The 27,657-nt window shown below is 37.5% G+C and overlaps 1 protein-coding gene across 1 annotated transcript; it reads right to left on the reverse strand.

Annotated features, from left to right (window-relative positions):
- Positions 1-1,783: 1,783 nt before the first annotated feature.
- Positions 1,784-25,721, reverse strand: NGLY1 (N-glycanase 1). Its single transcript, XM_017817986.1, has 12 exons — positions 25,568-25,721; positions 24,355-24,469; positions 22,071-22,304; positions 18,481-18,640; positions 15,044-15,266; positions 14,208-14,329; positions 13,644-13,789; positions 13,348-13,458; positions 9,296-9,460; positions 7,821-8,009; positions 4,296-4,473; positions 1,784-3,234 (listed from the first exon to the last, which is right to left on the reverse strand). Exons 1-12 carry the CDS (start codon positions 25,693-25,695, stop codon positions 3,059-3,061), a joined length of 1,947 nt encoding a protein of 648 aa, XP_017673475.1. The 5' UTR covers positions 25,696-25,721; the 3' UTR covers positions 1,784-3,058.
- Positions 25,722-27,657: the final 1,936 nt, after the last annotated feature.

Consider the following 27,657-nt stretch of genomic DNA (forward strand, 5'->3'; position numbering starts at 1 on the left):
TTTTCATTACTTACTTCTCAATGCAAGCAAGTATATAATTTACACTGAAGTTTGCTTGATTCCTGCATACCTGTGCTTTCTTTCCACACTGCCTAGAAGGGGCTTCCTTCATATGTTTTAAAGATATATCTTTTCAGCAACTTCCTCCAGTGTAGGAAATTACTACCAATAATGAAGTAAGTTGCCTCTAATACTTGCTATTTTGCATGCAGCACTCAGCATCAAAAAAGGATACAAAGAAATTAATAGTACCATCAGCTCTAAGACAGAAAACTGTGCTACAAATGCCTGTTTGAAAGGAGGAATTCTGTGCACAGGCTCCCATAGTTCTGTTGGAAACCATGAGCTCCAAAATCAGTTTGCAAAAATTAACTGGGTAGTATAATATTTATGTAAATTTTGATTGAAAAGATTTCACTGTTACACCTCAACTTTGGAAGGCACCCATGGCACACTGGACATGGGAAGTTGTTCTTCAAAATGTACCAATACTGAGCTGAATTCTTGAAAACATTGCTGATTTTACCTGTATTAAGTCATACATTTCTTAATTTAACCCCATTTAACCTCCACCTCCTCAAGCTTCTAAGAAGTTGAGTAAGCATTGACTTTTAGCTACATGTGCCCTGATCAACATCTACTACTCATCCAGTATCATATCATTGCCAGCATAACTTAACACCCATACTTTTAGAGTAGACTGCAGTACAGATCTTTCCACCATGTAATATTGCAAATTCAGAATAGTGTAAGTTAATATTAAGCAACTATGGATGAGGAATTACCTCCAGTTTAAAAAAACAATACAAAAACATATTAAGATTTGCACTAAAATGGAGATCAGCAGAGAAAATTAGTGCCTTTATAACAGCTTATGCTGGAAGAGATTCAAAGTGTTCACTGTTTATAGGGTACTCCAAAAGACACCTGAAGGAGTTACATTTAAATTTTTCATATTAGCTCTATTCAGTCTGAGTGTTTTACTTATTAATCCTTTCATAAAATAAGCACTTCTATTCATTACAAATACAGAAGTACTTTTTCATTAATTAGATTGGTAAGGCATTTTTCAATCTTTCCAATTCATTTAAGCATTTTAATAATGGACTTCAATTACTCTCCTCCTTTATTAAGTTATCTGCAGCTCTTACTCTTCCCCCAGAGATTCTGACCAAAATTGTGAGAAAATTACTTTATCTTACTACTTTTAAATATATTCTGCCTTCTGCTTTCAAATTACCAGATGCAGTTAAGGAATTCTGCAAGTGCTCAAGGTCCTTATAAGTAATATAATGCAAAAACATAATTTCTGTCTTAAAGCAGTAACTTTTTCAGCTATCAAAATATGAAGTGGAAACATTTTTGTGGATTGGTTTCACTGAGTCTTCCTTTTCCTTTTTTTCTTTCAGGATAGTATATATTTTAGTCTAAAATACTTTTCTGTTGGTTCCCATCAAAATCTCAGAAAAAGCATTTAGCTGAAACCAAATGCAGGAGGAGTTTTGAATGGAGACTGGCAAATTCACCTTGCATTAGCCAGGTACTGATGAACAACCTTCCACACAGTACCCTGTCACTGTGTTGTTCTGTCTAAGGGAGTGAGACCCTTCCTTTCTAATCCCCCTTGTAAACTGTCAATTTACATTCAGAAGTATATAATCCATCATACATCATTCTGTCACTCCTAAACTGCCATAATCCACCACTTTTTAAGATGCCTGTGTGATCATTTTGATGCCTGCATTCACTGTGCCTTTGCAGTTTCCTAATAAAATCTGAATAGTTTTGTATTTCCTTAGATTTGTTGAAAGGTCAGTAAGCATTTATTTCAACAAAAATTATTTTTGACAATAATTTCAAATATACAGAGGTTGGAAAGGTCAGAAAATATAAGAAAAACTTTAAAAACACTCGTCTTGAGAACATCAACCCTAATTCTCACTTATTTTGAAATAAAACTACAGTTTGAACTTTGCATTTTAGTCCTATAATAGAAAATTTCTTGTATCTAGCCACAGCCTTCCTCAGATTCTCTGATAAAGACTATCTAATTTGAACATTCACTCCATGCTTTATTCACAGCACTGCAACATCTGACATCTCCTGGATGGCATTTTTTCATTTTTTTATTATATGACTGAAAATAAATTTAAACACTGCATTCATGAACAGAAAATTTGTATATATTTTTACATCAAATTTGGGTATAGTATTCAAAGCAAAGACAACAGCTTAAGAAGATTTCAACCTACATGCCTACTTTTAAAAAGATTTATTAAGCAAATCTGAATTTGTATCATTAAAAAGTATTTATAATTAATAACCTATTTTTTCATAGAAAAAAATTGTGATTTCTTACTTATTTTTAAGTCTCAATTTCATACCACAGGCTATGACAATTTTAGGTACATGTGACCACTTCTTTTAAAATTAGGTTCTAGCAACCTAAAATATTTCAGGCTTCAAAATATTTCTAAGTATTAAACACAGTTTTAATACTTAGATTGCAACAAGGAAATTTTGAAGTAATCTTGAAACTAACTTAATTTCAGCACTTCTGATATTACACAAAATCATATTTTTCTTTAAAACGCCTAAATTTTCTACTATTCTTTAAAATATTTTAAGATCATCAAAAGCATCTGTTGTAATTGGGAAACAGAATTCAAACTGTTTTTCCAAGTAGATTATTAAAAAAACCCCAAAAAACAGCAATCTAATCCCAAAATTCCAAATTAAAATCAAGTACAACTGCTTTGTGCTCCTATGGTCGAGTTTTGCTTCCTAAAAATTATTTCGTTTTCATTGTAAAGTTTACGAAAAGATACTTTATGGTTCAATGCCTTAATTTTGGTGTTTGTTTTTACAGATAAAGAGGTTTTCATTGTGATGTTTACCTATTCAATACATGTGCAGTTTCAAGTTGGTTTAATGAAAGCAGTGAAACAGGAAATAAGCTGCCAGCAGGATGAAGAAGAATTGCCAACCAAATCTTCGTGTTGTATCCATAGCATATTGTCTTCAAGGAATCCAAAGCACATCTCTGCAGTTCAGATTCTCAGAGGTCACTGAGCTTTATAATTATCTCCAAGCAATTTTCTCCACATCCTGTTAAGCTCTCTCTAAACAGCTGTGTGTGTTGCCATGCAGCTTCACCATCCCCTCCATCTAGAATTGCTTCCAACATAACTTCCGTTGCACCAGAAAAATCTGAATAGGAGCAAAGATTTTTATCTATTGGAGGAAAAGATAAATAATTCAGTAAGCCACTGCTCCAGACAGTATATAATGCTACAATGCATGTTAAAAAGTATACGTTGTAATGGATGTTTAAGGATCTCAGTTGCACCTACTCAAATTCATCTGTCCATTAGTGGCAAGGAAAAAAACAAACCACCAGCTACAAATTTTTAGTTATTATTTGTTTAACACTCATGTTCAGAGGACCTAGTCAGGATTGATGCCACCAGACACAGAAGCATCTGTACTCAGCATTGGAGAGGCCACACCTTGAGTACTGTGTCCAGTTCTGGGCCCCTCAGTTCAGGAAGGATATTGAGGTCCTGGAGCTGGTCCAGAGGAGGGCAACTAGGCTGGTGATGGGACTCGAGCACAAGTCCTATGAGGAGAGGCTGAAGGAGCTGGGGTTGTTCAGCCTGGAGAAGAGGAGGCTCAGGGGGGACCTCATCACTCTCTACAACTCCCTGAAAGGAGGTTGTAGCCAGGTGGGGGTTGGTCTCTTTTCCCAGGCAACTATCAGGCTAGACAAGAGGGTATGGTCTCAAGTTGTGCCAGGGCAGGATATTAGAAAGAATTTCTTTACAGAGAGGGTGATCAGACATTGGAATGGGCTGCCCAAGGAAGTAGTGGATTCTCCATCCCTGGAGATTTTTAAAAAGAGACTGGATGTGGTACTTAGTGCCATGGTTTAGTAAACACAGCAGTAGTGGATAAAGGGTTGGACTTGATGATCTCGGAGGTCCCTTCCAACCCAGCTGATTCTATGGTCTATCATTCGTAGTAAAACACTATTGTCTTGTATGCACTCTCTTGCTCTTGCCAGCCCTGCTCTGTTGCAGATAGGGTTGTATATATTAATAAAACTGGTTTTGTACCAGTGTTAATTAAATGCACAGTATTTTCTTGACCTTGCTAAGAAACACTGAGTTGGAAAAGTGAAAAAGTATTCGCATTTCATTTTTAGTATTTGCACAGTACTTTCTCCATATAAACTATTTATTTCCAGTTACACCTCTGCTGCGTGACATAATTCATTATTTAAATTTTACACTTACCTCCCATCAGAGCAATTTCTGCTTTTGGAGAGCAAAGTCTCCACTGTATTCTTCCACTCTGAAAAGTCTGACTGCTTGTCCTAACTGAAATGTTATCTATTTTTAGACCGACTGACTTGCACTCAAACTTCCAGCTGATGGAAGCAGAGGATGATCCTTCTTTTCGGGCTAAATAAACCTAAATGGAAAGAAGACATGTCAAAAACTGAGATGACCAAATCAAGATTTGGTCAAAAACTGAGATGACCACAAACATTAAATTAACAAGGACACAAAAATCTTAAGATAACACACTTTCATTCTCTGTCAAGCCTCTGAACCTTTAAAACTGTACTAAATACAATTTTATATATTAAAATTCCTTCATCCTTAAGTTTGTTCCACAGTTAGGTAATGGTACATCTTCATAGCCCTTCACTAGGGAACACTAAACTATTTCAACATACATAGTGAAGTCCAAGCCACAAAAACATTTAACTTATTATTTTTTAAAGACGCAGACTTCTGGGGTTTTCTATAATGCACAGGCCCCCACACTTAAGTTGCTCAGTGTTGCTGAAGAAGAAAACTGTGTCGTCAGTAGATTCTTCAGGTGTGGCTGCTGGCTGCTCACTACTTCTCCTAGGACTTGACATGTCTTGGTTAAAGCATATCACCCATGACAGCCATATATAAATCCTTCATGAACATTATTTCAACTGTTAGAACGTTGCATAATTTAATTTAGTCCCAATGCTGTTCTAAACTTCACCTGGCTGAATAGTCTCTCTCCCATATTAACGTTCATTAAAGTTCTGTGAACCCTCATAAGAATTTTGTAACAAGCATCCGACAGTTCTTTTAAGTATAACATCTATTATTAACAAACCAAGGAAACGGACATTACTGAATAAAGAGTGAAAACTGCTGTGATTCTTTTGGAAATCTAGGTTAAGGAAACTCAGAAAAATTCTGTCATGTCCAGGCTTCTGATTAATGTCATACTGACATTAGCTCTTTATTTTTTAATCTTGAAAGAACAACCCAGAATAAAATGATAATAAAACACAGCAGTATGTTTTACTAAAGATCCCACTCTAATATGAAAATCTCATTGGCAGACTATAAAACAGAATTTAAGTGTTCCTATTTTCATGTTTAAGAAAGCTCAAAGGTGTGATGTGTGATGTGTCTATGAAAATCTAATGATTTACTCTGTTTTCCTGTGAATATAATATTAATGTTCATGAAGGTGCTGATCTCCACAGGTTTTTTTTAGAGTATCTCAAGTAGGTCTAGCAAGAGCTTTCCCTTGATCAGATCTTATTGAACTGCTGTATTTGAGCAAGGAAGCCAAAACATTCCATTAAATACTACTTGGTTGAGGTGCACTAAAAATAGGTTTTTATCCCTAAAAGCCTTAAACATTAGCCTGTTTTGTTTTCCATTATAATATTCCAGCACTTAGCCAGAAAGAAAAAGAAAAAGTTTTCTTTTGTGTCTTTTTGATTGTCCTCTAACTTTCAAACTTGGCTGTTTTGTTTCCGGAATTATTTGAAAGAAGTCTGAATTCAGAGAAAAAAACCCGAACCAACAAACCAACTCATTCAAATTCTCCTTCTTCGGAGCAATTCTTCTGGAAAACAAGCCTTTTAGAAATACATGGATTTCAGATCTACAGGTTCTTACACTCTTATTATCACCTACTGTGGTCTGCTTGCTTGAGCCCTGGATGCCAAGTTATCTCTGGGTAATCTGATTGAATTTGTGATTTGCACCTGTTTGCATTGTGTAGCATAAAGTGAAGAGACACTGCATAGCAAGAAAATACACAAATACGATGGAGATGGCTACTATCAGATTGACCAAGATGATCGTTTATTTGAATCATTCCTATCAACACCATTGCAAAGACAGAATACGTAGCTGATGGTTATTTTCTGTTACTCCTGGGCTAATACCTACAGATACATTTTCTGTGGTTTTTAGATTTAAATTCCTTTCCATTCATCACATAGTAAATGATAAACTAAGTATTTCTGTAACGGCTCTTTTGGCTCTTAAGTTGTTGGACAGCTGCTGAACCAAATTTCAAAGCTCTATCTTGCAGAGCCATTAGAGGAGTTACAAAAATAACAGGCAAACACCAAACAACCTTTCCCCCTGCTGCTGTCTCCCATAATACAAAGAACCCCTAACGAAAAGTCATTTTAAATTTTCAGATTTTTACACAGGCTTTCTGCAGGATGTAATTCCTGCAGAACTAACACACCTTCCCCACAAGCCTGAGAGACATCTGGAGCTGTAGCTCCTAATTTCTCAAGGCCTTTGTCTCATCCTTTAGAGGTGCTGCTGAATACAAGATTAAAGTCTTTTCACCAGGCCTTTTAAATTGGTCGCACCCTGTTTCATCTGATTAGTAGAGGTGATCAGAACAGTAGTTTAGTTTCATTGCAAGGACAGTATGTTTCTTGCAAAAGCGAGGATAAGTGATCACTGCAAATATGAAAATATAATGTGCTATCGGATTTTTAGCAGATCCTAGGAAAGCAAAGAACAGCTGTCACTCACTCTTGAGTTTTTGTTACTTCTCTTCTACTGTTAGCCTACCCTGTTATGACACCTTTTATATTTTTCTCCCATTTCTTCCCTTTTTCTTTCTCCTTTTTGTAGCATAACCTCTCCAAGCTATTCCCTTGTTGGATTTTGCAAGTCAGTTTAGACCCAGCACAGAAAACCTCAGTTAGTTACATACCTAACTCCATTTTCATCAATGCAAAGTATAACCACTGCCTAAGCCAAAAAAATGTTTGGTCAGAGACCCTTCAGACTAGTAAAATGGCAGGGGAAGAAAGCAGGGCTATAGCCCCTGCCAGGAATATTCAGTTCCACAGTTGGTTGCTGTTGTGGGAAAAGCTGTTTGCTAGTAAAACACCCCTTCCCATCTCACAGGCTTCAGTTCTCAGATTTAGAGCATACGACTCTTCTGCTGCTCAGTGTCTTGACAGATGGGAAGGATTCTGGGCAGGGTATACAGTAATCTGGATAACTGATAGGTTTTTGCCTTCTTGCAGATGGAACTATAATATTTAGGATGACAATTTCTTCCTTTGTGTATCAAGGAGATACTCTGTAGAGCTATTCTCCAAAACAACAACAACAAAAAAATCCTTTTTTTCTTATTTTTTTTTTCTTCTTTGTTTTTTTTCTTTTTTCTTTTGAGAGAAGTACTGCTTTTCAATAAAATAGCATTTTCCCAAAAGCATAAGAAGGAAGTCATTTTTTAAAATTTGGTGCTCTGGCAAGGACTTTGCCTATCTGTAGAGAATTTGGTCATCCTTTCTGAAAGACAAGCTAAATTTATTTCCAATTTCTTAAATCATCTGGCAGTCTTACCTGAAGCTTAACAGTAACATTTACTAACATCAGCTAAATCCTATGGGCACCAAGAGAGGTTTTGATACCAAACATTGGCAAGGGTTTTCTCTTTTATTAGAGTTATACTTTTACAGTAGATTATATACTTTTAATAATTGCTATTCTTACCATTTTCCAATCTGTTTCAACTTTTCTCCAAACAGATTCTGCCTTCCAAACACCTGCTTCCCAGCCACTTATTTTTTCATTGTTATTGGAAATCCGTGTATAACTATCATCTACTATATTGTAGATGAGGTGGAAGAGTTTAGATGTCTTCTCCTTTTCAGAGGGAATAAAAAGTACTTCTTTTCTTTTCTGAAAAATTCAAAAAATACAAGCACCTTCAGTCCCCTATGCCTAAATTCCCCAGAGACTATGCTACTTTTAAACAGTATGTCATAGTTTTCCAATTCAGTTTTACTGCAAGTGAAAAAAAAGTCATTTTTAAGAGAGGTCATGGACAAAAGCACTTCTGCAGAACAGAAGTTTTAAACCAGTTTCCTACAATAGACCTGCACCTTTTTACAATTGGGAGCACTAATCCTATTTTTAAAGTTTTCATGTAATCACTTTTAGAAGTAATTTTTTAACAAGCTAACATAAAATTAGCACATTTAAGTAAGAAATTAGGGGTTAAGAATAAAAAAGTTTATATGTTGAGCATATTTCTTGTACAATCAATAAGTAAATGGTTATTTGAATAGCAAATGTAATTCTGTGACTACCATACACAGGTGCTTCGGTATGGCAGTTGACAAACCAACTTCAAAAAACTTCAAGTACAAACTTTGTAACTTTACCCTTTTATTTTTCTTAAAAAATTACTTTGTTCTTATGAGTTTCAGCAAAGCAGAAATTAAGTCTTCTAAACTATGGAGAACGGTAATAAACTCTTTGGTTCTCAAACTTAAACAATTCTATGAAATTCAATAATTTCACTGAACTGGTTCTATTTAGGACTGTCAGTCATTCACATGTCAGTATTGTTTCAAGACTAAGGTCACACCTTTGCATTCTGACTCAAGCTAAATATGACTACATATTAGAAAACTGTATCTTAGTATAAAATAAATAAAAATCAAATCTTGCTTTTGGAAATAGTAAAAAAAATATTGATATGAAAATCAACCAAGATTATTATTTAAGAGATTGTTTAAAGTACAGAATTCTAGTTGCTCCCACATTGTTTTATTGACAAAAACAGTTGGTCAAAACCTACTGTTGGTTAAAAGCTGGAAGTAACTAATAATAGAAGCGCTTTTTTAAAGTTTTCCCAATTGTTTTCAACTGTCTTAAATTTTCTAGTTTTGTCACACCAACTATTAAAAGGAAAAAATATTTTTTATTAATTTGTAAGAACAAAACACACTTTGGAGCAAGGACTCCCAAACATTACTGGAATCAACAGACAGTCGTCCAAATTTCCTTGTGGACCTCTACTGAATTCACATCAAACGTTCACCTCATGTTTTTGCATAATTCACTTGTTTTAACTGAATCTGCTAGCTACCTAACATGAGATGCTCTTCCTCTGCAGAGCATAATCATAAAACCTCTAGTTAGCTACCTCTAAGATGGACATCAGTGCAAAAGTTAAATACCTCTGGACCAATTTCGCCTCTGGCCATTCGCCAAGCCATTGAGCCTGATGTCCTTCCACCATATTCTCCAGGTTTAGGTGTTTTAGGAGAAATAAATTCAACAAGCTCCACAATAGTCCTTTCCAAGAGCTCTCTTTTTCTACTTTCTGACAAAGACTTTTGTCTCTGGAAAAAGACATACAAGAAATAGTAAAAAATTCAGAAAAAATGGTATTTGTAATTCTGCTCGAGTGACATCAACAGGGAAAAACAGGTTAAGATTTAAAATCTAGAATGACTGTTAGAAATATTAATCTTATACCACATACACAAATATAAACCAGTCATAATTGCATGGTTATTCAACAGTAGTGCTTTCTTTATGAACCTGCTATGCACTAACTATGTGGATTTCTTTTAAAACAAGGTTTGTGCTATGTTTTTAATATATTTGCTTGGATGATGAGATGCTTCTATACCATATTTGATCTCTATTTATATAGAGATATATATTCTGTACCATAGCTGTTTTCAGTATTATTTAGGGGGAAAGGAAGGTTAGTATCATTTTTGGGTCAAACTATTTTTCTCTAAGGTGGAATGATTTGGTTGGCAACAGTCTTGGTTTTGTGATTAAGCCCAAAAGATTCATTTCACTATATCATATACAAATATGTATATCATATAGATATATCATATATATATATATATAATAAACAAACTATGACATTTCCATTTTTGCTGATGTCAGAAAACTAAGAAAAACTTACTTCCAGGTAAATCAGTAGAAAATAAAAAGAATTACATAACATGCTTTCTTTCCTTATATCAATTAAAAAATGGGCATTAATTTGATGCAAAACATCGTAAAATTTCATTGAGAGGCTGGTATTTTGTCTGCATGATTTTCACGTCAAATATGCAAAGCTGGCATGTAAAGCCTTTTTTTTTTTTTTTTTTTACCTGGGATAAACTCAGACGGGGCTGGAAAATTGAGTATGTAAATTGTTACACATCATCTTTTTTTCTGTTTTGGTGATCACCCAAGGCATGCACACTCAGCCCACTAGGACCCAAAACTTGAGGCTGATAAACATTCCAATTATCCCAAAAGCAGTTCTGACCCCAGACAGTTTTGTTGTTAGAGATCACAAAAGAGACATTTCAAGATTGTTGTCTAGAACAAAAAAACCAATGTGGAATTGGGTAAAGGGAAGTAAATACAGAGAAATGATGAGAAACAGCTCCAACTGAACAAATTCCAGATGCCAAATACCAGTTCTAACACAGCAAGGGGGGAAAAAGCCCTCTGCTTGTGTTGATGGATGACAAGCAGCGATTCCAGCAGTGAAACACCAGGCCTTCCTCAATCTAACAGTTGCCTGAACACTTTGGATACGCATATGCAGTACTACAGATCTTGTTCCAGTTCAGAGAAAATTTGATATGGCTCACCCTAAGTTAACAATACCAACTACAATTTTCTTCAAGCCCCTTTGATGTAGGGGAAATCCAGTGTCAGGGGGCATCACCTCTGAAATCAGTGATGCCATGCTGAGAACTGGATGTCCTTGCTGTGCAGTTGTTCTAACAGCAGGCGAAAAAAAAAACCTGTTAACAGTGCTTCAACACGAAAAGGCTTCAGAAAACAGACCTCTTTATGTACAATACAAGAAATCAGTGAGATCCTCAGCTACAAACAGTACAAATATGTTAATTCTTGCCACCCGGCAGACTCCTGCATAGAAATGCTAGCAGCATGCAAGACATGCACAGTGCTCAGACTCTGCAGAGAACAACACTGCCTGTGCTGGGAAAACCTGTACCTACATTTCCTACCAATGACATTGTCATGAATAGCATCCATGTGCTGAAATGGATTTCAAGAACTCCATTATCAAGTGCCACGGCTCAAACTTCCTGCTTCTGGTTTTGTCTTTTTTTTTTCCCTAAGATATTACCCTCTACATACATGCTCAGGCCCCATCTTTGTTTGGCAGACAAAGAGAATGAGAAGGAAGAGGGATTGTGAATTGCACCTTTAAAATTAGTTCTGTATCAGGTGAGTTGTGCTGTTGATGCTTCCTGAAGGACTTAAACCTATGGTTTAAGTAGATCTACTGCTAGGTTTGACATAATTTGAGGGCAGAAATTGAATTTTAAACCTTTGACAAGGAATACTGGATCATCTCACATTAATCACCATGAAATGCTTGCAATTCAACCTAAATTACTAGTTTTCTTTGTAAGAGTTGACCTGGCTATAACTATAACCCTTCACAATCACTACCAAAAAATTTGGGCCTGGAGAAAATAAAAAAATACTTTGCTTCCCTGTCCCACCATCCCATTTCCAACGAAAGCAGTGGAAAGTTCAGGGTCCTCCCCCCACTATCTATAGGGGTAACATACAAGGGACTGGAATAGGACAGTGCCCATACAAAGTACGTGAAGAAAATTTGTAGTCAGTGCTATCATAGTGCTATGGTACTACAGAATAACATCAGATAGTGGGTAGCCCAGAGGCTACACACTCATTTAGGAATGCCTGACCCAGATAAAACAGACACAGTATTTTTGAAAAGTAAAACACTGTACTGAGGAGATTAAATTATCCTTGTCTGTTATCCATTTAACAGCAAGCCACTCAACGTGCTTTGAACCATTTTTGGTCTCTGCTTGGCAACTAAACAGACACACAGAAAAATAATGGCCACAGTCATTGCTCTTTATGCAGGAAAGAGCAGCAATGACCCCTCAAATCCATTTTTGCTAACACTGCAGTACGGGTGATAATGTATACTGCATGGCATGCTTCTCTTTAATTGTAACTTAGAAGAACTGAGCTTAAAAGACACAGTGTTGGAGCTTTGCATCAAACAACAAAAAGATTATAATCCCTCCTAGTGTGGAGCCAGTCTCTAGGAGCTGATGGGAAAAGGGAAAGTTAGTGGAGGCCTCTGGGTCAGTTATTGATCGAATAGGCTGCAGTGAAGGAAACCATATGAGCTGAAGTGGAGGTTCGTAGCAGGTTTTCATTACTCTGTTCAGTCACAAGACATCTCGACAGTCCCAGGGATAAGCTGCACACTCCTCTGTGACTGCACTCTGGTTAGCCTTGTCAGTGCTCCACTCTGCTATGTGACTAACTTTTCATTACTGACAAAATGATTTCAAGCCCTGGGCTCAAACATGAGTTCAACTCAATTCTTCACACTCAGTGTGTGGCTGTAACTCTGAAGCCAGCAGGCTCCTAAAAAGGCATAATCTGCTTATTAAAGCATCAGCTGTATACTACCACTGGAACTACAGTTTCCATGCACAGGAATATTAGCCCTGTAAGGAAGCGAGGCCAAAACAGAACCCCCCAGGTAGTTCACGGTTTTATGATATTCTAGTAAACTGAATCAAGCAAAGTTCATCCTGTTCCAACTATGGAGTGGAAAAAAGCTTAGCAGAGAGGTTCTGCAACTGTGATATGCAGGTATAAATGGCTCCATGTGTTCTGGGGATGTTAAGCATGAACAGTGCATATATATGTAACTGAGTCAAAGCTCTGCTGATGGTATCAATGCTTTTTGAACATCTTGGAAACAGAATCATTTCTTACACTTACTGCAGCTTGTCAAAAGTCACAGAAAGCAAATTAAGCCTACATTTCTTACAACTGTAAATGCTACTGTTTTCAAATCATAGCATTACTGATGTGGAAAACACTCAGCCACTGTCAAGGAGTCCACACAGTTAGAAAGGAGTTGCAGTTTACACCCAGCATCTGTTGATATACAAGTCTACACCAAAGTCACTAAGAAAAATAACATATACAGACACGTCTATGTAATAGATATGATAATCCTTTTGCATACCATTCTTTATCTTATTTCCCATAAGTTCAGCACTGCATCTGATTCTTATGTATTCAGGTTAAAATGTATACTTAATGGCATTTTTTAAATCCATAGTTCATGGACATTCTTATCACGTTACCAAATGCATTCTTTTGTTCAAGGACTTCACATTCTGCAGATGCTTGTGTTTCACTTTAATAAATCCATTTAAGAAAAGCTACATACCGTTCTATTTAGTGCATTAATTGTCTCACGTAGCGTTGCTTCGCTGAGTGCTGTCCTTCTAGAGAGTACTTCTTCATGTTTACAGCTGTATCTCCAGGTGACATCAACAACCTCAAGCACAAGTTGAAGAAGAAAGTAAAGTAACCAAAATTCTGATGTATCTTGCTTCATATTTAAAGAGGCTAGCTAATCAAAGCATGATCTTCTATAATAATTCTGGAAATCCCACCAAAATGGAATACATAACATACTTGCCCCAGGGCAAGTTTATTTATTATTAACATCATTACTCCTACCTCATCTTTGGAGAATGCAATTACATAGGAGAGCTTCTTTCCCCATCCAGTTTCATAGAGAAGAGGCTTATCACAGACATTTTCACAGGGATCACAATGAAGCCATCTTTTCTGAGATGAAGAATATACCTCAGTCCACACATGATCTATGTAATAAAGGCCAAGAATACACAATGAGTTATAAGGATAGAGCATCTCTTCTAACCTTGCAGAATCTTTTAACTTTTTCCAATTTATCAAACAAAAAAACAGGTGCAAGAACACGTTTTCTGTACATATACATTCAGAAACATTATCAGAGCTTTCTCTCTGTCTTTGGATCACAGTCTCTTAGATTCAACTAAAGACTGTATCATTCTGAAGTCAGTTATCTAACCTTACTTGCAGAACTGTATTTCATCTCATCAGGCAAGACAGAAAATTAAATGTATACTGTCTTTGTTAGCTGAACTGCATAACTGTACATGCTGCCTTGATGACTAATATAATATGAGAAACATAAAACACATAACCTCATTTTGCATAGGTTTATATTAACATTACAATATTCTAGAACACTGATACCTGTATAGTCCCAGACATATCTCGCTTCAAACCCTACAGCTCTGCAACACAGTGTAAAACAGTTTGCCCACTCGCCACAGCGTCCACGTCTGGTTTCCAGAAGTTTTTCAGGGTTGTTATACCTACAGGAGAAAAACAAAACAAGAATAACTGAGAATACATTTCACCTTTCAGAAATCTTTACATCACAACTGTTCTTCTGATGCTTTGAACAGATTTAAGTACTAATCAGTCTACAGATGATAACAGAAATGAATCACTGTTCTGCACAAAACAAGTCTGAGCAGGATGTTATTTCAGCTCATGTGACTCCATCATGTTTATAGTAGCACTAAAATGAATCTTATTTTTTAAGTTTTTAAGATTGATTTAGATGTCTTAAAATGTGATTTTTCTACACTAGTCCTTTTGATAGTTAGGAAAAATAACCCAAAGATTAGATTTTGCTCTTTTGCTATAGACTCAGCAAAAGATGTGTATTACAATGTGATTTCCCACAGAAGTGAAAGTTTTCCCTGAAATAACAAAACCCTATCTACGCGTGGTTAACAATACTAACATATTTTATTTAGAAGCTGTACTTCATCAAATTAACAGTGAAAAAAAAGTTAAATTAGACAAGTATTCAGAACAAGGCCCCATAGCAGAAAGCAATATATTGGTTTTAATCTGATACTGTAGAGAAATTGCTGATCATCAACCATTCTATCATCATACTTAAAACAGCTTCACTAATCTTTCAACTAACAACTTACCACTTGTTCACGAAATGCACAAATGAAAAGCTGTTTGTTGAAAGACAAGAAAAAAGACAAAGGAAACCTCTGTGTGCTCACCTTGGGAATCTATTAGAGAACTGACACTGGTTGCAGTAGTGGTTTTCCACTCGACTGGCACTCCACCTTACATCATCCTCAGTAGGCAACAGGTAGTCACTTTTAGGCTCTGTCTGCCCACCACACCTGCTGCAAGGAAGACTATTTACCCAATGAAAAAAGTAAGTCTTAAACCACTCCAAAAGCTCCAACAATAGGAAGTCCTCTTCATTCACATGTGCACCTGTAAAATTTATACAACATAAAGTTAGTTCATACGGAAAAGTAATTTAGTTGAACTTGATAGTATCTATGCAAATCAGCATCTCTGGGCCTTTATGATATTTTAGAAGTACATATAAAATATATGTACTTCTAAAATATAAAAATTATATTAAACAAGCTTCATAATAATAATACTTAAGCACACATTAAAAAGAAAATCTAAATTGTCAAGACCGAATAAGGTCAAACTTAAAAACAAAAAACTGCACTCCTAAACACTACAGCTAGGACAAGAATAAGAAATCGCTCAAAAAAACAAGTCAGATATACATGGAAGCCTGGTGAAGTTTCTCATGCCTCTCATACTCTTGCAGGGCTTTGGGAGAGTGCTAATTCTTTTTTTGCTCCTAAATATTATTTTCTTATTCTTAGCTATTTCCTATTCTAAACTAAGAATAACAATTGCTTTGATTTCAAAATCCCAAAGAACCAGATGCTGGCAGCAATCCAGACAACCAGGTGTAGTAAGAACAGACTTTCTACAAACCCAGCTTAATTATTGTAGAATATATGTATATACCATGCAAACAAGTTGAATTTGTAAGTTGAGTTTGTTTTAAATTCAGCATATAAACACCTTTCTCAGCTTATCCAAAGTAGGCACAGGATGTCTTTAATTTTCTGCTCTAGCTGATTTCACCATACCAAACTCTTCTGGCCCATTTTCCTGGCCACAACACATCTTAGAATCTACTCAAACACTGTCACTGTTCTGACACCTGGAAACAGCCCCACTTTCCCTAAATAAAAAATGTGAAAATCCAGTCTTTCAGGAGAGAGCCATTCCTTTAAACTTCTTGGAATCTTTATATGCACATTCTGCTCTGGTGCCCAGAGAGATACTCTTCTTTCTCAGATACAAATATTCAAATAAGTCCCCTATCAATCCCATTATCACCAAAAACATAGGTATTAATACCTGGCTATTTTTATGTACTACAGCTTTCTTCTTGTCACAGTGAAGACAGGTTTGACTAATGAATATTAACAGACAAAAATTAATGTATAAAAATGCTGCTTAAATAAAGTTGAAAGCAAATTGCATTTGTGCAAGAGTTCCTTTTTCAGGATGGTGAAGAAAGACTAGGTAAGATGTGCATTTTACTTATTTAAGCTCAGTTCACATCTTGCTCTGAAGCTGTAGTGGTCTTTGATACAAAAGACCCTGTAGGGGCTCTAACACTATTAAACACACATTGCAAGACTGTGAAGTGCATGGGAAGAGATCATCTGTTAATCAAAGCAAAACCACCTGATTACAGTAAGATTTCCATTTTTACTTATGTATGTGAAAACTCTTTGTGCTGGAACACTCAGACAAGGGCTTACTGCTTGCAAAATGGATATGCCTGTTCTGCTAAAAGCTGAACAATAAAATTTCAAGCACAGGCCATATTCTCTTTTTCTGGATAACATTCAAACTAGAACCCACCAATGACAATATGACTACTATGGTATGAACATTATTCTCTTGGTTCATAAAATAAATCCTTCATTGAAACATCACATGGGAACAATGACAAATGTGAGTTATTTGAACAGAAAATAGCTGTGACACACAGCTATTTCTGACTGTGCAGTCTATCTGTCTAATGGAATGTGGCAAAAAGTAAAAAACAAATCCATACTTCTGATCAAATAACCATCATCTTCTTAGCATACTCTTTATTAGTCAAAAATGCTTATTACATGTTGTAAGACAAGTCCTAAAAACAAGTGTTCTGTAGCATTAAGTAGTTATTCCCACAGGTGGCAGTCAGTGCAGCAGTACAGATAAACCAAAGAAGCTGAAAGGGCCAATTACCCATGTATGTCATACACAGTCCATTCCCAAATGAATTTTCTATAAAGCTCTTCAAAAAGGCTTTCAAGCTGTCACGATCTAAAACAGTGAAATTCCATCTCTTCCCCATTATTTGTATCTAAATTAAGGTCTGGAAGCCATTTTGAATAGCTCAGCTTGATGGCTTAGGAAGCACCTGGAAACATTACCCTCCTCCTTCCTTCCCCTTTTTAAACAATGTACACAGCAGTATTAGAACACAGTCTAAGAGGTATGCTCATCCTTTTTTTTTTTTGCTTCTTATAGGAATTTAATAGTTGTCATTTATTACTGCTAAGTCTCTTTTCTCCATTGCATGCTGAATGAGTATGCTTTGTACTTGTTTATGTGGTTTCTTACTTCCCAGTACAGTTGTATAAGAAAACAAAAACTACTAAGAAAATCCACTATGAAAAAGTTCCCTAACGCCAAAGGCACAATTGCATATTAGCACGTGGCTGTATGAGACATCACAAAGTAATTTATAAAAACCCATGAGATTATTTCTGGTTTGCAAACCAACAGCACTCCCATAAAGTTAGCAGAATTGCTTCAAACAGGCTTCTATCAAAGATTCATAGTGAGAAGGATTTTTTATGTTTAAAGACTGTCTTGGAAATGTGGGGTTTTTTTAATATTTATCACACAGAATAATATTTCACTATATCACTGAAACAAATCTAAAACTGTCACCTGAAAATAGAAATATATAATTTTAACTGACAATAACTTCATACATTCAAAACAAATTTGCATTTATGAAGAAAACAAATTTTAGAGAGTGATACCACAAGTATTTAGGCCTACATTTCACATCTAGCTCCAAGAGGATGGCATGTGAATAACCCTATTAATTTAAACATTAGTGAGAAAGGTGATTGTATCAGGTGGCATCTTGGAAAGGTCTCATGCAAAATCTCACCAATATCACTTTTAAAAAGAGAAGCAGTATTTAAAATTTTTATTCTGAATTTAGAATGTAGTACATACAGGAAAATTGCAAGAATTGACAATTTCGAAATAGTGACTACTCAAACAAACAGCTCCCCTCCTCTTTTTGTACCTATTTCACCTATTTCACTCTAAATCCAAACCCCATTTTTTTCCCCAGCATTGTTTACTACTAATTCAGAAATTAAAAATCCAAAATTTCTATGTGAAGCAGTAAAAGATGGATGACAAAAGTAAAATAAAAAATAAGAGAAGGAGAGAGTAGGAAATTAGGAAGAAGGTAATTCCAACTTAGAAACAGCATTTGAAACCTGCAAACATATGACCAAATACAGCCAATACATAGTATGTTTGAAGGAGTACTTCTAGTTTCATATACATTATAACTTGGCGGCATTACCTTTGTCCAGTCTTGTAGCTTGTGATAGCTTTTTCTGAGCCTTGTTCTTTAATTCCTGGAGGGGAATTGCAGCTAGTGCTTTCTGCTGAATAGAAGGATTCTCATACATCAATACAAGATCCTCAAATTTTGTTTGAAGCGTTTTCAAGATATTTGCAGCCTGCAAAAGGATTTTCAATTATAAGACAATTTACGAACTTTCACCTTAAGGCAAAAAACCCAAGCTCTCTTATTTTTAGCTTAAGTCAGTCATAATTCTGTATTCATACTTACATTATATGTATTGCAGGCAAAATGCTTATGTGTAAAGATATCAACAAAAATCGCAGGCAACACCACCCAAACTGTAAGTCTGACCTTGTCATCTCTGAGCATTCTGAATGGTGTCCTCAGTGAAAAGTGTACTGACTCAGACAGAAGAGAAAATTGTTTCTAAGGACACCTCCGACAGCAAAGCTTTTGACTTATTCCAGTCCCCTACTCCATCCCCCTACCTTTCTTTTGGACACATTTTACCTGAAATCCATAAAAAAACCTGTAAACACTTTCATTTCCTGGACACTGCTACACCAGTTCATAGAACTCTTGTTATTGATGACTGCTGCTTTTTTATTTCTTATTTATGAATGTTGCCTGTCTATTTCTACTTCCTTCTCTCACATATCAACTCTGATACAGATTTGAATAGACAGCCCTGTGACCATAAAGTGAACACACTGTTTCAGAAGAAATTGTGTATGAGAACTAGGCTTGATCAGTCAGTCATCCTAAGTGTTACCTAGTGACAACTACAAGTCGCACCCAATAAGGTACACCCATAGCTAGTAAAATAAACAGCTGAAGATAATAATAACGGAGTTAGTAGCTGAGCAAGCTACTTACCCCCATTTAAAGGGGAGTCACATAGAAAATGAAATGAGATTTTTAAATTAAGGGCCTAGCATATTTTGGGGGGAAGCCCGTGGCACTGCTAAATTACCTTTTCTCTACTGCTATATCATGCTTCAGTCTTTAGCCTTGTTAACTACCACCTTAATTTAATCAAAAATCCCACACTTTCCTGAGATGCTGGCAGCAAACACACGTGTGAGAACTCTTCAGAAGATAATTTCTTTCAAAGGAGCACTTAAATTACAAGTGATTATTTTGATGCTGGAGAGTACTGCAGGACCAGTCTTTAATTTTCATAACTGCTAAAACAGAACAGAGCTGGTTTTACTCCTCCTGGAGGTCATAAGCTATAGGTAACTGGTTTAACATCATAAACTCAATTGTGTCCAGATTCACCTTAATGCAAGTTGAAAGAACAGAAATAAGGGATGTTAGAGACTGCCAAAGGCTTATAGACCTTCATGTTCTGTCAGCTTCCTGAAAGAATATTCAGAGATATTGCTAAGCACAGCAGGAAGTCTCCCGGAAAAACTACTCCGGTTTTCCCACTGGCAAACACCCTAAGTGTTACAGTAGTGCTTAACTGGTTTCATGGAAGCCACCATGTAATGATGAAGTCTTATGCAAAAATCTTAGAAGGGTGGTGAACATCACAGCAGTTCTAAGTTTGGATACAACTTTCCTCCAGTAGTCACTATGCCATCTAGGAAAGGATCAGAATCCATCTAACAGAATTAATGACTAGCCAGAGCTTTCCTTTCCCCGAGTCTCAAGAACGTTTTACAACGAGATATATGAGGTAAAACAATGATAGGTTAGGTACCATTTAGGAATATTCCTGTGTTGTCTCAAGTAAGCCAATTTTCCCTGCGCTTACCAGGACTCCCATGAATGACAAATGTAACACATAGGCAAGAAAAAAATGCTTGCACTACAGAAACCACTCTAAATCTCTCTGACATCTGTCAGCAGAGCACACAACAATAATACAACTATAACTCGGCATCATACTCACTAAAAAACAAAACCCTCATTGCTGTGCAAGCAAAACAGCCAAGTCACAGCCAGAAGGTATTTTATGGACTTCCTTCCCATCAACCCAGACTATACAGATCAAATCCAATGGTTCAGAGAGCTATCAGTATAGTTCCCTGAAGGGATCAGCTGAAATACAGCATTCTAATAAAGCGCCAACATTGCATTTCCAGTGTCTCTAAATTGTAGTAAGTTTGGTTCCACCATCCATGCTGAATCTTAAGAAGCGTGGAAAATTAATAGTTGCAAAGAAATGGATCCACTATGATGGCTACTGTATGTTGGGGCAGAATAACTATAAATGGAAAGGATTAACAACAGAATACATTGTGTCAACTTGAAATCTGCAATATTTTTCTCATTGCAAGATTAACTTTTAAAGGTTCCAGTACTAAGCAACACAGCAGCAAGTCACTCTAGAGGTCTTATAATCACTTCCAAAAACCACTGCACAACTGGCTGAAACAGTAAAAATCAAGAAGCAGGCAAAAAACCAACTCAGAAATCCCCAACCAAATTCAAATAAATCTAGTTAATATATTTCAGAGGCAATCACTACCAGGTTAGCATAATTAAACAGCTCAATATTCAAGTGTCTACAACAGTTCCCTTCCCAAAGGATATTTTGGGTGATGATGGGTCACTGAGAGCTCTCTATCCCCTAAAGCCATCGCTTCAAACCATGCTGTGCCATTTCTTGTCCACTGATTTTGGGTAGGTATTGGAAATAAACAGTATGTCATAGTTCAGTATCCAACAATATCCTGATAACTTAAAAGTGGCAAACTGTGTTTAAGGATGTATGAGAAGCAAGCTTTTTTTGAAAGGATTCAACTTACACCAACTTTAGGACCAAAGTGACACTGATTCTAAGGAGAAAAACTCTTTGGAAAATTAAACCAAAGCATCCTTAAAACCTTCTATCTAAAGGCATAACCTAATTTTTCAAAGCTGTATGAGATGTTGCATCTTCTTCTTCCATTGGGCCAGTTAACAACAGATGAAAGGATACTGCCTCTGTCTTGATCAGGAACTTCATCTCAACCTCTTGGACAAGGGAAACTCTGCATAGATAACTACAGATTTGTCCTCTCCCGGCTAAATTCCTGTCTTCAACGACAGGCACATGTGAAAGAAGAAAGGCCTCCTCACAGGCTACACATAGAAATCATAGTGCATGAACCAAGATACCAACAACTAAAAACAGTACAATCACTTTCCTGTTCTTTCTCTGGCTCTCAAATACCAAATATAAGCCTAGTCTTTGCTTCCCACCCCTCCCCTCGTTCCCCACGTTGCTATTCCCTCCCAATACAAATCAGCTTTTTTTCATGACACCCTGATTAAAAAAACAGTCATGGAGATCTTCAACAAAATCTCTTGCCAATATTCTACTTATGGCACATTTCATGTTTAAGTTGCGTGGAGATTGAAGAAAACACTCAAAAAACGTCAGAAACCATTGGAAAAAAACCCCTCTAGTCCAACCTCCTACTCAAAACAGGTCAGGCCAAGTTCCTCTAAGCTTTACTCAGATGGAGCTTATAAATGTGCTCATTTGGAGACTATACAGCTTCTCTGAGCAACCTGTCTCAACAGTCAACTTTTCTTCAATCTTTATATTCAAGACTAGTGAACCTATAAAGTTTCCAGGTTATAATTACCATTTCAAGAGATTGCACAAGTGATGTTTCTGGTCGCTGACGGGCAGGGGCAAGAACAGGTCTTGAAGGCCGTTGTGCAGCTGTCTGAGTGCTGCTGACAGTTTCAGCGGATCCTGATTTGGGGATTTGGTTTGACTCATTCAGTCTGCTGCTTCTCTCTCCAGCAATTAAGTCTCTGATTTTACGTAGTTGCTCAATCGAAGCTTCCTTAGGGAAAACCAGGTGAGTTTCTCCCTGAAATTTAGACAAATGAATTCAGCAGTTAATGCAGATCTAAGGTACTCAGTGGTTTTTAAGTTAGCATGCTAAGACTTGGCAGGATTCAGCTTTCAGATTAGGTCCCTTCACAGCAGAAGCCTGAGGTCCCTCACAGCTTCAGAAACCATTAGATTAAGAATTTATAGTCAACCTAGAGAAAAAAGGCCCATAATAACATGCTTTTGTTAATAACTTATTCTGCAGAGCCACACATGGACTATGTAGTTATGGTTTTGGAGAGAAAGCAGCAACAACAGAAATGAACAACAAACGCCCAGTTCTCACAGGACAGCAGTGAAATGCTTGGCAACACAGTAGGACAGCCAATGCTGGGAAAAGAAGACCTTAGAATGGCACCTGCTGGGAATTCTCTTCCATACTAATATTTGTTAGGTTTAACTTTTCAGATAGGAAATATTATTTTTATTGAGACCTGCACCCAGGTTGATTTCTGGGCTCCTATTTTTGATTGTAACACGATTATTGGCAGCATAACAAAAAATCAGTAACTGTTACAGAAGCAAGTATCAGCATACTTAGCATAAAGAAATAGGTTGCTAAAAGCATGAATATCCTGAAGTATTTATACTTTAACAGTTTCAGTTTCTACCACTGAAACACTTCTATTTATTGAGGTGACTAATTTGTTTATCCACAGCTACCTTAGGTCACCCATCAATGCAGATGTAGTGCTTCACATTAACACTTAAAATCACTGCAAAACTAAATGGAATGTATTGATCTCCCAGAAGAGTGAGGAAATACATTCCTCATTTTTTAATTGAAAAAGTTTGCTTACCAAGCAGAGACAAAAGAAGGAACAATTTTAGTTAACCAGCTGAAGAGAAATTGGTGAGCTCCAGCCTTGACTGACACAATAACCATAAGACTGAGCCAACACATTCAGAGATCTGCTTGAGTGCTTCACTAGCTACACCAACCACCTCCTGGCTAAAATACATCATTAGAAGTCTCCTGAGCACCAGCATGAGAATAAATCCACACACTGTTTCTCCCTCTGCAGTCACCACTTCTTTCAGCACACCTTTTTTTTTAATTAGAACAATTACACTAATTAACCCAAAGAGAAGGCAGAGGTCTCATGACAGCTTAGCCTAAGTAACATAATATATGTACCCATAGAGAAGTGTGGCATCAAATAGACAAAGCAAAGCAAGAGCTTTGCACCTTTAAACAAGAGCTGAGTTTCCACCCCAGGTCTCCAGTAATTACAAAGGCTGCTTCTAGTTTAACAATCTTGGCAGTTTAAGTTCCACCAAGACAGGGACCACATCAGGACACAAAGCAATGTTCGAAATACATCTTTGTGACTGCAACAGAATCAAGATTCACTCCAAACTACTTCAGGATATAGTTTTCTAACTTTTTAAAATGAACTTTTAAAGACTCAGTCCTCCTCCTACTACTTGAAGAGTCTACTGCCCTTTACTGCTGTCATGACAACACCAGTACTTGTGCAGCTGCACTACAAACTACTACTCTGGTTTTGGTTTAGGGGATTGATTTTTAATCAAATCAGCTTCCCTTACCTAACCCACTATGGGGCCAAAGAAGTCCTACTGACAGCAGGAACAAGGAGCAGAAATGCAGTGCTTTCTTTTTCTCTCTTCCAAATGACAGTTTCTACACACATTTACAATGTCTGATGGAGCAGTCTGATGTCCACCTAAAAGCGGGTTGCTACTAAGAGAGGGGGGTTTTAACCCTGCTTCCCACCATTTCCTTTTTGGAACGTATCCAGCCATTCAGCAAACCAGCAGTGCACCTGAGCAGCAGAAAACCAACCTTGTCACGGATTAGCTTAGCCCTAGCTCCACCAGATTTCTGAAGCAGCCTCATCTAAATTCGCTCTTGGTATCTGTGGATATTTGCAAACAAGGACTGAAAAAAAGTAGCAATTGGCTTAAAATCTACTGCCTTGCAACTCGGGAAGCAGAAAAAAATCATCCATCAATTTTAGTGTGTAAACTGATGAAGACATCAGAAATTACTAAATTACACTCACCTCCTGAAACCCCATTTCAAATAAACATTCAACCGCTCCTCTGACAGGCAACAGCCTTGTGGAAAATGCTGGATTTCCAATCCGAATTAATCTATACTTTTCTTCATATGGATTCCTGAAGAAATAAAAGTCATAATTATGTTTGCAAATTAAATAAACACTTAAAAGTTAGGTAACTGCACTAATTAGCATTAGTCACTCATAAGGGATTTTTAAAAAGTTTTGTTTCCTTCACACCATGTAGGCAGAATGTGAAACCTACCTAAAACTTTTACTTAATTCTTGTCCTTTTGCATTTAACTCAAAGAGTTACAAACTGGTGCTAAATTTTAGTTCGCAACTTCAATTCATAAACACATGTTTTGTAGTGCTACCCAGCAGGGCTTAGTCTGCAGTGACAGTCAGAGACAACTTCACATCCCCCCCTACCTGGTAGCATTCTAATTGAACTTCTCAATTTGATGCTGGATGGCTTTAGTCCAACCATGGAAGCTGTGCTAAAGTGCCTGATACATGGGTGAAACAACTGCAGTTTCTGCTTCTCGAAGGGCTGCCTCTCATTTCCTATTTCCTCTTTCAACTTTTAAAAACCTCCTTCTCTCGCTTCTTCCTTTAAAAAGAGTCAGCCCAGGATGCACCATTCTCTGCCACACAGCAGCTTTTACAAGTATATATAGACAGGGAGGGGCAGCTCGTACACCTCGACATGCTGGAAGAAGACATCAAGGTCAATCACACATATTAGTGTTTATGTGCACCCTACAGGGCCACTTGCAGAAATTCAACTATAATTAACTCTTAGTACCAACCTTGCTAAGTCAGAAGGGAAGGGCAAGAGAAAAACCCAGAAAAAAAAAAGATCAAATCAAAACGAAGTTAAAATCAAGTTAAAATCAGCATTACTTGTTATTACCTGCTTTTAGGCGAATAAATGCTTGCAAAATCAGGGACAAGGCATGATTTTGCGTTTAACACAAAAAAACGCCCCCCAAGCTTTCAAAACAAACCAACCAGCAACAAACAAAGAAATAAAAATCCAGGACACTACACCTCCAGCTAAGTAACCTTATTTTTAAAACAACGACAAAAAGACGAGAGAAGCTTCTGAACTTCGACGTTACACAAGAGAAGCAAAGCCGCCGCTCGGCGCCGGGGAGCGGCCGCGGGAACCCTGCGGCACTGCCCGCGGAACGAAGGCGGCGACCCGACTCACCGGAGGATGTTGTCGGCGTACGTGAGGAGCAGGCGCGACGCCTCCAGGAAGATCTCGCGGCCGTTCTGGCACAGCTCGCTCACGGCGGCGGAGCCCGGCGCGGACGACAGACCCAGCGCGGCCGCCATCGCTCCCCCCGCCCAGCGGCACCGCCCGCCCCCGCCACTGCGCCAAACGCATGCGCGATGGGAGCGACGAGGTCACCGCCCTCCGCCGGGCAGCACCGCCCGCCCCAGCACGCATGCGCCGGGGGAGCGGTGCGGGCACTGCGCGCAGACGCCACGCCCACAGCTCGTGCGTGAGGTGGGGGGGCCTTAAAGGGCCAGAGGGGAGTTAATACATTCCCGACCCCCCAGTGCAGCGGGACCTCCCCGTCACAACACGTTGTCCCGAACTAGGTTCTTTCTCCCTGTGTGCGAGAGGCCAATGCACACACGGAGTGGATGTATTTGATTTATTTACGGTTCTGCTCAGAAAGGGGTGCTGCGTGGCAAATCCACAAAGCCGGCACGACGACTACCAAAACTTTTCGCTATTTATACATGTTAGCAAACAAAGGCGTTAATGTTCATTGGCGGTAATTTACCTAGTTCTCTTATTAATTAGGCTTCTATTGGTTAACTGAGTTTCTTCCTTATCTAGGGGGTTCTGCCAAATGTCCTTGCGGCCAGTAAATTCTTGCATTCTTTGTGTCCACTATCAGTGGTACATCCTTCTTCCCATGCTTTGTTAACCTTTCCCTGGGTCTGAGATCACTGAAACATGTCGAGCCCTAAACCTTAACAAAGCAATTCTTTCAACAAGCAATTTTTCTTTCTAACACCTGGACCATCACTTAGAGCTTGATTAAATCTCCTTTCTTGTTGATTCGGCTTGAAAGTAGACAAAGATCAAACATCAAAAAACATCCTGTCCTAAGAAAATTTTTACATATTCCACATTTTGCAACATCGGGAGCCCCTTGGCAGGCAGTAACATCCTCAAGGATATAAATCCCCTTCTGTACTGCCCTGGTTTGGCAATGCTCTCTGATGGTGCCAAACCTTCAGCCTCACCTGGGCTACCCGGGTGGAATACCACTGAAGCAACTCGGTCCCGCCCCGACACCTGGCCCAGCACTACCCAAAGTCTGTTCCAGCAAAGCTAAAAAGCCCTGGTCGGCTGCTTCTAGACATTTGTGCTACCAGTGAAAGAACTTCGGTGAAGAACCTTGGACACAAAGACTGGTGAGGCTTTGCTTTCTTAGGAATGCAGATTTAAAGAATTCCAAGCAAAAGAGGTCTTTAAAATTCAGCCTGATTTTGCAGCTGACATTACATTCTAGCTCTGCTGTCTGCTTTTGACAGGTCACTGCTCAGCTTCTGTGATTTTTTAAAGGAAGTGGTACATATTCCTCACAAAAGCTGAGATTCAACACTGGGCAATTCACTTTTGCTGAGATTGCACTTATTGTTCCTACTAGTATTGTTGAAAAAAGTTACTAACACATCCCTCAGAATCATGAAACTGGTACCAAAGTAATAAAATTTTAATTTAAGATGATGTTCCTTGGCTGCTGCTTCAGCTTTTAACTTCCTTTCCATGTCTTTCACATAGTTATGTGGCTCTGAATGTTGGCTGCGCTCTGAAATTTAATGATTAACTAAATTGCTATATGTGTAACAAAATTATATAATGCATATAAGTATAGCATTTGTAAATAATGCTTTGGAAGTACTTATAGGAAAGCTGTATGAAAATTGAGAAGACCAAGTGCCAACTTCCAACAAATTACTAACACACAAATGTCCAAGGAATATTATTTCTAAAGGGAAATTAAATACAGATGCTTCATTTAAAAATAGTGGGGTTTTTTCTATATTAAGTACTCCATTTCCCTCCTTTTTGGCATCTAGGTTTTTTTTTTTCCTTTTTTACTGCAGTAGGTGGTTCATTAATGTGCTATGGTTTGTATTTAGAAGTAGCTGTGATTGCAGCTAAGAAGCATCATCGTATTGTGTGTGAGTAAACAGATTTCCGTTTTCTTACTGCCCTACATTATAAAAGGTATCACCTAACAAGTAAACTCCACATTTATGTAATTAATTCAT

Source organism: Lepidothrix coronata, unplaced genomic scaffold (assembly GCF_001604755.1).
Source record: "Lepidothrix coronata isolate B3197 unplaced genomic scaffold, Lepidothrix_coronata-1.0 Scaffold64, whole genome shotgun sequence".
Classification (NCBI taxonomy): domain Eukaryota; kingdom Metazoa; phylum Chordata; class Aves; order Passeriformes; family Pipridae; genus Lepidothrix; species Lepidothrix coronata.

Excerpts from the sequence above, each read along its gene's own strand:
- NGLY1 (XM_017817986.1), bottom strand. The coding sequence starts at position 25,695 with ATGGCGGCCGCGCTGGGTCTGTCGTCCGCGCCGGGCTCCGCCGCCGTG. Across the intron at positions 18,641-22,070 it reads TTGTGCAATCTCTTGAAATG|GCTGCAAATATCTTGAAAAC; the intron begins GTAATTATAACC and ends ATCCTTTTGCAG. Across the intron at positions 13,790-14,207 it reads ATATGTCTGGGACTATACAG|ATCATGTGTGGACTGAGGTA; the intron begins GTATCAGTGTTC and ends TTTATTACATAG.